Source organism: Neofelis nebulosa, chromosome 2 (assembly GCF_028018385.1).
Source record: "Neofelis nebulosa isolate mNeoNeb1 chromosome 2, mNeoNeb1.pri, whole genome shotgun sequence".
Lineage (NCBI taxonomy): Eukaryota > Metazoa > Chordata > Mammalia > Carnivora > Felidae > Neofelis > Neofelis nebulosa.
In genome coordinates, this window is record NC_080783.1 from 116,348,664 (window position 1) to 116,359,111 (window position 10,448).

The 10,448-nt window shown below is 49.4% G+C and overlaps 1 protein-coding gene across 2 annotated transcripts; it reads left to right on the forward strand.

Annotated features, from left to right (window-relative positions):
- Positions 1-725: 725 nt before the first annotated feature.
- MINDY1 (MINDY lysine 48 deubiquitinase 1) lies at positions 726-10,241 on the forward strand. 2 transcript variants are annotated; one of them, XM_058715815.1, is made up of 10 exons: positions 726-864; positions 4,162-4,984; positions 5,359-5,416; positions 5,833-5,897; positions 6,337-6,495; positions 6,838-6,940; positions 7,563-7,705; positions 8,496-8,687; positions 9,223-9,366; positions 9,703-10,241. In XM_058715815.1, the coding sequence occupies exons 2-10, from the start codon at positions 4,532-4,534 to the stop codon at positions 9,781-9,783; spliced, it is 1,398 nt and encodes a 465-aa protein (XP_058571798.1). In that variant the 5' UTR covers positions 726-864; positions 4,162-4,531; the 3' UTR covers positions 9,784-10,241. The 2 variants fall into 2 exon arrangements, with proteins under 2 accessions (XP_058571798.1, XP_058571799.1); XM_058715816.1 differs by having other exon boundaries at positions 753-864; positions 4,417-4,984.
- Positions 10,242-10,448: the final 207 nt, after the last annotated feature.

Sequence of the window (10,448 nt, forward strand, 5' to 3'; positions counted from 1 at the left end):
ACCACCAGGGGCACAGCCCAACTAGTTCCATTTCTAGAAAAAAAGAAAGAAAAAAAAAAAAGATACAGTAAGGACTTAGAAAGTAGCAGGCTTTTTTTAACTTTAAATGAGTAAATATGCAAATGTTATGCTCCGTGGCCCTGCTTCTGTGGATCCAGAGCAAAGGCCCGCCATACCCAGGGAGAAAGCCCAATCCAACCGGCTGCTGCTGTCCAGCCCTGCTCCTCCCCATGCTCAGCAAGGGCAGTGTTCTTCCCTGTTCTCACCAGAGAGGCATAAGCGCTCCCTCCCTTCCAGCGGCAGGCGGAGGGAAGAGAAAGGGTCTGTTGTTTTCCTCTCCTTGTTTCTCTCTCCCTCACTGCTGATCACCCAGCTGCTGACCAGGTCAGAAAGCCCTGATGGAAATTCTTCAGTGCTGGGCAAGCCCCTCCTCCTCCAGGGAGCTCGTCCTTGACTAATATTTTTCTTTGTCCCGATGGGAAAAAAAGAGAGAGAAAGAAAAAAGAAAAACCACAAACTTCCTTTGAAAACCAGCGTGTAGTCTGGGCCTGGAGCGCACGCCCTAGACTCAGCAACTCAGGGAAACCGAAGACGCTCTGGGGCGACCTGGGAGCACCTAGGCTGCACCCCAGCCTGCCCCCACCCTTCTCTGGTGACCCCAGTCGTGGGCGTGGGTCCGGAAGTGGCCTCCACCAAGCCGGGACCGCCGCTCATAAACCTGTGTAGACCTGTGTAAGGTCTGGCCTTGACAGCTGAAAGGCAACTGGGACTGTGGCAGCGCCCCTCACTGTAGCTACCTGCCCCATCGAACTGCCACAGCTGGACCCTCCTCCTCAGTCCTGGGACAGCAGCAGCGTCTTTAAGGTAAAAAACTTTGTTTTAACCATTTCCTTTACCTCCCCTCCAACCCCCAGTTCTCTTTTTCCTCTCCAGCTCTGGGGAGGTGACATGGACTCTCCCTCCACTCCTGGTCTCTACAAGTCTGGATTTTGAGAGGAGGTAAGGCAGGAGGGCTATGTAAAAGGGACGAGGCGTGGTCCCTTCGTTTACTTCTTGTAATGAAAACTTCCCCGTCTCTCCTGCAAGCAAATAGACAGGGAATGAGAGGCGCGGTTGACTTATTGGGGGGACAAAATTTTAACCCGGAGTTGCATGAAGATTTGGGTCAGACTGAGAAGATTTCAGTGGGAAGGTTCCTGGGGGTGTGTATGGCTTATTGAAGCTACCCACCCATATTATATGTTTCTTGCAACTCCCACTGTGAGGGAGGGGCCAGGGCTATTTTAACTCCCTCACCCACCACCAGAGGATAATTCCAGCAGGAGAGAATGTGTGGGACTTAGAAAAGAGGAAAATAATGAAATTCTGGTTTGTTTGAGTGCCCTTCCCCTCCTCCTTTCCTGTTCAGACATACTCCGTGCCCACCCCACCAGGAGCTCACCTTGTAGCGTAGAAATCCTTCATTCCGTCTCCTGCCCCTCCACTTAAGACTTAGCTTGCTTATCTTTGCCCAATTTGTCTGGGACCCAGCTCCCTGTGGTGTCCAGCTCCTGGTTTCCTTTGGCTTATTCCCCTCACCAGCTAGCTGCCCACCCCCACTGAATTATTGATCATTTCTGGCATTGGACAGAAAAGATAAGAAACAAATGCTGCTTTTCTCCAAGCTCTTTTAACTTTCCCAGGCTCTGGTTTCTGCTTCCAAGGCTCAACCTAAGTGTCATTTGGGAGGGGAGGAAAAAACGAGAGAGAAAAAACAGTGTAAGGTGTGCAGGCAATTTTTGCTAGTCTGATTCTAAATTAACAACATGTAATGAGATGCAGCTAGCACGAATTAGATTTGAATCAGGAGTATCAATTTAGGTGACTAGACTCCTTTTGGTAACTTTTACATCTTTCAACTTCATGTCTCAGACCTTAACCTAGCCCTGAATTCCTGCCGCTTTACAAGAAGGAAGCATAGTGTCAGGTTAGGAGGGAGCTGGAGAAAAGACAAGATTTCTAACAAGTCTTAAGCTCTCCCCTTTTCTTACCGTGAGTGAGGGGAAGAGGGGAGCTAAGAGATTGAAGGGAGATGTTTTCCAGGGGACAGCGTTTGTGGCTTTTTATATATTTTTTTGCCATCCACAGCCTTAATTAAATGTCTGTGCTAGATTTGATGCTTAGTGCTGATAGAGAGCAGGTTAAACAGGCCCAGGGTTTATATCTAAAACAATCTACATGGGAATAGGAAGAACATGTGCACAGGAAGATGAATGTAAGGGGGGTATTTCCTTTTTTTCTTTTTTAAGTTTTAATTTTTTAACAGATTTTTAAAAAATGTTTAATTATTTTTGAGAGACAGAGTGAGAGTGGGGGAGGGCAGAGAGAGAGGGAGACACAGAATCCGAAGCTGGCTCCAGCACAGAGCCCGACGCGGGGCTTGAACTCATGAACCGAGAGGTCATGGCCTGAGCCGAGGTCGGCCGCTTGGCTGACTGAGCCACCCAGGCGCCCCCTTTAAGTTTTAGTTTTAATTCCAGTTAGTTAACAGTGTTATATTAGTTTTAGGTGTACAATATAATGTTTCAACACTTCTGTACATGACCCTGTGCTTGTTACGAGGGAATATTTCTTATGTAAGTCAATAAAAAGCATTTCACATTCCATAATATATGAAGAGTGGGCAAGAGAGTATCTCCAGGTTTAGGTGATTGGGGAGCAGAGAGGAACTGAGAAACTGGCTATGCCGACTACAGCTGTCAAGAGTGTACTGACAGAATTTGTGGGGCAGTGGTTTTTGTGCTGGAATCTGAAGTTGCCTATCAGAACCTGTCTCTGATTCAAGTCCACATGGCCTACATTTCCCCTCTCTGGCTTACAGGAAGCCCCTCCCAAGACCTTTTTGCTGCAGTTTGGGATTGTGTAAAGTTCAGTAGAGTCCTTGGAGGAGAAAGACTTCTTTCTCACTGGTGTTTCATCTTTTAGGGGATGATTCTGTCTGTTTGTATCTCCACTTTTCACCCCAAGCACTCTGTGATTGTTAATCTTTTCACCCTTGGGATGAAGCAAAGAGAAGGTAGCTCTAAGGATATAAGCAGCCTGTGTGTGCTCTGGATGATCCACGAACAGCCAGGGAGTGGGGTTTGGTGTAGGGCAGAGGAATTACCACCCTCCTGGCTATATTGGGGGTTACCAACTTGACACCATTACAGGGTGCTAAAGATCATTGTATTAATAACCATTAGTACAGATGACCCTTGAACAATGCAGGGGTTAGGGACACTGACCATTCATGCAGTTGAAAATCTGGGGTCCCTGGGTGGCTCCATCGGTTAAGCGTCTGACTTCAGCTCAGGTTATGATTTCATGGTCCATGAGTTCGAGCCCTGCATCAGGCTCTGTGCTGACAGCTTAGAGCCTGGAGCCTGCTTCGGATTTTGTGTCTCCCTTTCTCTCTCTGTCCCTCCCACACTCACACTCTTTCTCTCAAAAATTAATAAATATTTTAAAAAATTAAAAAAAAAAAAGAAAACCTGTGTATAACTTTTGACTCCCCCCAAACTGAACTAACAGCCTAATGTTGACTGGAAACCTTACCAATAACATAAGCAGTCAATTGGCACATATTTTTTATGTTATATGTATTATATACTATATTCTTACAATAAAATAAGCTAAAGAAAAGAAAATGTTATTAAGAAAGTTGTAAAGGGGGTGTCTAGGTGGCTCAGTTGGTTGAGTGTTGGGCTCTTGATTTCGGCTTGGGTTGTAGTCTCCGGGTTCATGGGGTCAAGCCCTGAGTGGCACTCTGGGCTAGGCACAGAGCCTGTGGGGGTTCTGTCTCCCTTTCTCCCTGTCCCTCCACCACCCCTCAAAATAAATAAGAGTCAAAAAAAAAAAAAAAGGAAACTAATGTAAATTGTGTGTCAACTATACTTCAACAACAACAAAAAGAAAATCATAAGGAAAATACATTTACTGTACTGTTCACGTATTTACTGAAAAAAATCCACATATGGTGGGTCTGCTCAGTTGAAATCCCATGCGGTTGAAAACAGTGTTGTTCTAGGCTCGGCTGGACAGTTTTAACATTTCTTTCTCCATCTCTTTCCTTTATGTCTTTCTGCCTTTACTTTCCCTTTCTCTCCATCCTTTTTCCATTCCTTGTCCGTATCATTTCAGGAAAGCTGACTCCATCCAATAATTTCAATCCTGCTGAAATCCTTCCTCCCAACCTGAAAGCCCTGTATCCTCATTGATCCCATGTGGTCACAGCAAGTTAGGGGTGACAAGAGCTCAGGCTGGGGCCCTTCTGCTTCCCCAGCTAAGTAAGAAAGACACATACTCCCCATAGCCAGGAGTGACTGTACAGACACTGTCCAGGCTTCCACACTGTATTCCTTTAACAAGACTTTTCTGGGTCCATTTGCTTTCCAGCCCAATGACTTCCTCCTTATTGGATTGGTCTCTTTTTCACATACCAAGCCTAGATTAGGCAACTCCTAGAGGGCAGGAAAGTCCTTTGGTGCCCCTCAGTTGACCTCTTCTGACCATGGAACACCATCAACCTGAGCATCCAGCCTCTGGTAAGGCCAGGATTATAGAAGCAGTCAGCCCTGAAAACCGTGAGGTCCTGTCACAACCAGATGTGCACCCCCAGGACAAGGATGCCGGAGATGCTGATGGGGCAGCTAGAGAACAGGAGACGGTAGACCAAACTTCGCTGCTGGCCCAGGGCCAGGATAACCTCGAGTCACCTGCACCTAATGCTAGTTCAATCCAACTGGGGCCAGCCCACGGGACACAGCCTGAGGCAGAGACAGGAGGGGCGTGCTCCAGACCCCAGGAGCTTCCCCAGCCCCCCAGGGCCCGACAGCCGGAGGTAGATTTCTACTGTGTAAAGTGGATCTCCTGGAAGGGAGAACGGACACCCATCATCACCCAGAGCACTAACGGCCCTTGCCCTCTCCTGGCCATCATGAATATCCTCTTTCTTCAGTGGAAGGTAAGAGAGGGTCCGGATGGGGGCTTAGACATTGCTGGGGAGAGTACTCTTCCCTGATCCATCTCCTCGATCATCCCGATCTCCTCAAACCTGGCGACACGTTCCAGATTATTCTCCATAGTTTTCCAGCTTGAACAAATGAGAAGATATTCACAAAAACAAGACAAAACGAAACAAGTTTCTGCCTTGCTCTTGTATCTTCTGTTGTCTAGCAAATGGGAATGTCTTCACATGCATTCCCTCACTCCAGTTACAAGCCTTTTTTCCCACGACTCCCTCCCCTTCCCCCAGTCCTTCTATGTATTTCTGCTTCAGTGCTCTGTGAAGGAAAATACACACACGGCTAACCCTTTGGTCGCCCCTTCTGCCTTCAGGTGAAGCTGTCCCCTCAGAAGGAAGTGATCACATCAGATGAGCTCATGGCCCATCTTGGTGAGTGCCTAGGCCTTGGGGAGGTTCAAGAGCTATCCACTCAGAAATCCAGAATAGGAAGGGACTGCCCATTTGGGGCTCAGAGTAGCAGGGAAGGTGAAGGTGTACAGGGCGTCTCTGCAGGGCTGGGGAATGAAAAGCAAAAATCAAGGTGTCGGGAGCCTGGGATCATAACCCTACTTTGCCCTGAGCAACCTGGGATTGTAACCCTACTTTGCCCTGAACTTTCACACGTGACCTTGGGTGGGCTCTTCATCTTTGTGAGTCTCTCTTTTCCTTGAGAAGTGAGAGGTCTGGATTAGATTCTAAGGCTGTTTCCAGCTCTGAAAATCTGTGGTCCATGACCATTCTCTAGGAGAAGAGGAAGTAGGTTTTGGGGAAATTGGGGTAAGCTGAAAAGGGACCCTGTCTTATAGGAGACTGCCTCCTGTCCATCAAGCCCCAGGAGAAGTCAGAGGGACTTCAGCTGAATTTTCAGCAGGTGAGGCAAAGGTCTGCAGACGTGGGGATTTGCAGGTTCGTGAGGGGACACTGAGGTTAGGAAGAGAGGCCTTTCTTCTGCTTCTCAAGAAGGGCCCTTAAACTATGATTTTTGTCTGTGTTTCTTTTTTATTTCTTTCTGGAGGAGGAGGGTATATCTTTGTCCTAGAAAATATGTTCCTTTATACAAGATAAAGACGGGTTGAAGCAAAAGAAGAATGGAGTAGCCTGGAAGTGAACCAGGGAGGAAAAGCAACAATTTTATTATTTTTATTTCTGGAGCTAGGTGTCGGGAGAGGGGAGGCTAGACTAGCCATTATTGTCTTCTTGTTTTCTGCCAGCTTTATTGAGATATAACTGACTTATAACATTGCATAAGGTGAAGATGTATATCTACCATGTTGATGTGACATAGTCATCATTTTCTTTCCTAACCCCAGAATGTGGACGATGCAATGACAGTGTTGCCTAAACTGGCCACAGGTCTGGACGTCAATGTGCGATTCACAGGGGTCTCTGATTTTGAGTATACTCCTGAGTGCAGTGTCTTTGACCTCCTAGGCATACCTCTGTACCACGGCTGGCTGGTCGATCCACAGGTGAGGGTGAGACGGCCCAAATGAGGCTCCTATCCAGCTCAAGCTGACAGAGGAACAGCATTTTGTGGGGTGGGTGTTGGGGAGTTAGGAATTAGATTGGCTTGAGAAGAGAATAGGCTTTAGAGGCTGGACCCAGTGCAGAATTCCTTGAATTTTAACCTTTCTGGGGAGAGGGGTAACACTCAAATATGGGCAGACCACACGCACGGAGGTTTGTTCTTTGGGTACAGAAAATGTCAAGACTCTTTGGTTACAGGGTTGTGATCCTTTCGGGCTTGCTTCATTTCCTTCCTCAAAAGATCTTAATTGTCTTGGTACCACCCCGCCCCACTGCCCACGCAGAGTCCTGAGGCTGTGAGTGCAGTTGGGAAGCTGAGTTACAACCAGCTGGTAGAGAAGATTATCACCTATAAACACTCTAGCGACACCAACCTCGTGACAGAAGGTAACAGCCCTGCCTTCTCTCCTGCGGATCTTAGTGGAGGGAAGGACTCTTAGTGGAGGGAAGGATGGCTGCTTCAGTTTATTGTTTATTGTCTGCCTCCCCCCACCAAGTCCCCCTAGAATAAACACCCCATGAGAGAGAATCTGGGGAACTGTCGGTTGCATACAGTACCCAGCATGCTGCCTGGCACAAAGTACAGGCACAAGGAACTACCCGTTGGGTGAATGAATACCGCCAGGCCCCAAGGGATTTCAGAAGGTGGGACCATCCCTAGGGCTTTATTATTTTTTTTAATTAAAAAACAATTGTTTTAATGTTTATTTATTTTTGACAGACACAGAGCAGGAGTGGGGAAGGGGCAGAGAGAGAGAGGGAGACACAGAATCCGAAGCAGGCTCCAGGCTCTGAGCTGTCAGCACAGAGCCTGATGCAGGCTTGAACTCAAAGACTGCGAGATCATGACCTGAGCCAAAGTCGGTCACTCAACCAACTGAGCCACCCAGGTGCCCCTCATCCCTAGGGCTTTTGACAGGGATTCTATGAATGATCCTTCCTCCTGTTGTGGATTTTGGATTTAAGCCAAGCCTCTTGCCCCGCAATTTTGTGCCCTTCCTTCCGGCAGGCCTGATCGCAGAGCAGTTCCTGGAGACCACTGCAGCGCAGCTGACCTACCATGGACTGTGTGAGCTCACAGCCGCTGCCAAGGAGGGTGAACTTAGCGTCTTTTTCCGAAACAACCACTTTAGCACCATGACAAAGCACAAGGTGAGAAGACTTTGGGGATGGGGGCTGGGGAGTGGCGTCCTGTCACTGCCCTGTGGCTTTTTCTTCCTGGTCAGTGTTTCAGACAGGAGAAGGTAGATTGAGTTCAGGTAACAAACAAGCCCTGAAATCCCTGTGGTTTCCTACAGCAAAGGTTTATTTCTCATGTGTGCCACGTGGCCATTGCAGATTGGCTGCAGTTCTGGCCTATGTCCTCTGTGCTCTTGGACCCAGGCTGACAAAACAGCTTTAATCTAGAATATGAGAGGGAAAAGAGAGAGAGAGACACCACGCACTCACTTTTAATGCCTCTGTCTTGAGATGACGCGTGTCATTTCTGCTAACATCTCACTGGCCAGAGCAAGCCAGAAGGAATAAGCCTGTCGTCATTGGGACAGGAAATAAAATCCGCTCCCAGGAAGGGAATGGAATTAAACGGAAGAGGGAAAGGTCTTTGGCTCTCAAAGGATTTATCCTCAGAGCCATCAGGCGAGCCCAGAGAACCATGGGAAGCAGAGTAGGAAGCAGCATCTTGTGTGGGACCCATAGCCCTGAGGACTCAGGCTGGACCACAGCGATCGCCATACTTACCCCCAGCTGACCATATGCTCAGACGTCCCTTCCTTCTCCCCACGGCCACACGTATTTGTCAAAGACACACATGCCTGCGCTGACAGGTGGCAGCCAGCACACCAGATGATTCAAATGGTCCCTGCATCCCAGGTGATTTCTGGCCATCACATTGCCTCTGTGTCACCTATCCCACCAACGAGCTTTGTCCTCTTCTTTGCAGAGTCACTTGTACCTGCTGGTCACCGACCAGGGCTTCCTGCAGGAGGAGCAGGTGGTATGGGAGAGCCTGCACAACGTGGATGGGGACAGCTGCTTCTGCAACTCGGACTTCCACCTGAGTCACTCCCTTGGCAAGGGACCTGGAGCGGGAGGTGGGAACGGCTCCCCCGAACAGCAGCGGCTCGTAGACCAGGTGTGTGGGGCCTCCGGGAGGGTGCAGGGAGCACGGCTGCCTCGGAGCTCTTTGCTGCAGGCAGGGCATGCATTTGGTCATCTAGAGATCATGACACATGACAGCTGTGCCCCTTTACTGTTAACTTCGGACTGCCTCCATGCCTGGAGAGTCACCACACACAATGTGCTTGTCTGTGTATTCTGCTCTGGAGGAGGAGCTGGAGAATTTGAAGGAGAAGAAAAATGGGTCTTGGGGGGCTGGAGGGACTCCATTGGTTAAGCGTCCGACTTTGGCTCAGGTCAAGATCTCATGGTTCGTGGGTTCAAGCTCTGCATCAGGCTCTGTGCTGACTGACAGCTCAGAGCCTGGAGACTGCTTTGGATTCTGTGTCTCCCTCTCTCTCTGCCCCTCCCCTGCTCATGCTCTCTGTCTCTCAAAAATAAACATTTAAAAAAAAAGAAAGAAAAATGAGTTTGGAAACATAAAGCTGGCCTGAATGTCCCCCAGGCCCCGGCCCACCTCACCACTCTTGTTCTGTCGCGACTCTCTCTAGGACTACCTAATCGCCTTGTCCCTGCAGCAGCAACCACAAGGCACGTTGGGTCTTAGTGACTTGGAACTGGCCCAGCAGTTGCAGCAAGAGGAGTACCAGCAGCAGCCAGCAGTCCAGCCTGCACCAGGGCGGGCCTCCCCACAGGTGAGCGGTCACTGCCTAGGGGCCTTCCCACTGGCCCAGAGCTGTGCCCTGCTCCTCGGCATCCGGACACTTGTCATTGCTAGTCCTGCAATGGTCTCTTCAAGGTGTCTCTCTCCCCTGGGTCCCATCTTATCTTTCTCTCCCCACTGCCAAAGCAGGCTCCAGGCTCTGAGCTGTCAGCACAGAGCCTGACACAGGGCTCAAACCTGCGAAACGTGAGAGTGTGACCTGAGCCAAAGTCGGGTGCCTAACCGACTGAGCCCCCACTTCCATCTAGAGCCTTTGTCCTTATGCTCTTCTGAGCTGGTGGGTGACCCACTGTTCAATCCCACACAGGGGAGAGGAGCCATGTTGGGACGTCCAGCCGGGGAGCGTCGGCAGAGGCCGAAGCAAGAGTCAGACTGTGTCCTGCTGTAGCTGTGCCCAAGGCTGGGCCTGCCCTGCCTCCTCTTTCAGAGGCCTTGGCTCTTCTGCTTGCTTCCCCAACTCAACTCCTGAGATACGCAGGGTAACTTATTTATGGACTGGTGGGGATCCCAGCAGGCAGTGAACGCCAAGGTCCTGCCCTTATGTGCTGCCACCTTCTCTGCCTCCAGGTCATACAGGGCAACATTGGGGGTGGTGGGGGTGAGGCTTTCCAGTTCCCAGATCCCCTTCCCCTGAGTAGTCATACTAATATACACACTCAGGCTCCAGGGTGAGGGCTCCATCTAGAATGTGTCTAGAATGCGTCTCCCCTGCTTCCCACCCCTGACTGGCTGGGTCTCCCTGGGGATCCTGCGGGCCTGTCTCCTATTGTTTCAGGGTTTGATTTGGGTTTCTATCCATTATTTGTAATGCCTTCCTAAGGTTTGGAAATAAAACTTCTTTCCTGAGATCTGTTGTTTGCCTTGCCCTGCAGCAGTCAGGTTAAGTATTTGACCCAATTAAGGAATGCAAAAAAGGTGGGGTGGGTGGGGTAAAGAGGTGGGGGGGGGGAGGGTGTGGCGTGTGCTTTGCTTGTCATTTCGAATAGGGCCAGCAGGGGGAACCAAAGCCTGCTTTTTTTGTTTCTTTTTTTGTTTCTGTTTATCAGTCTTTGA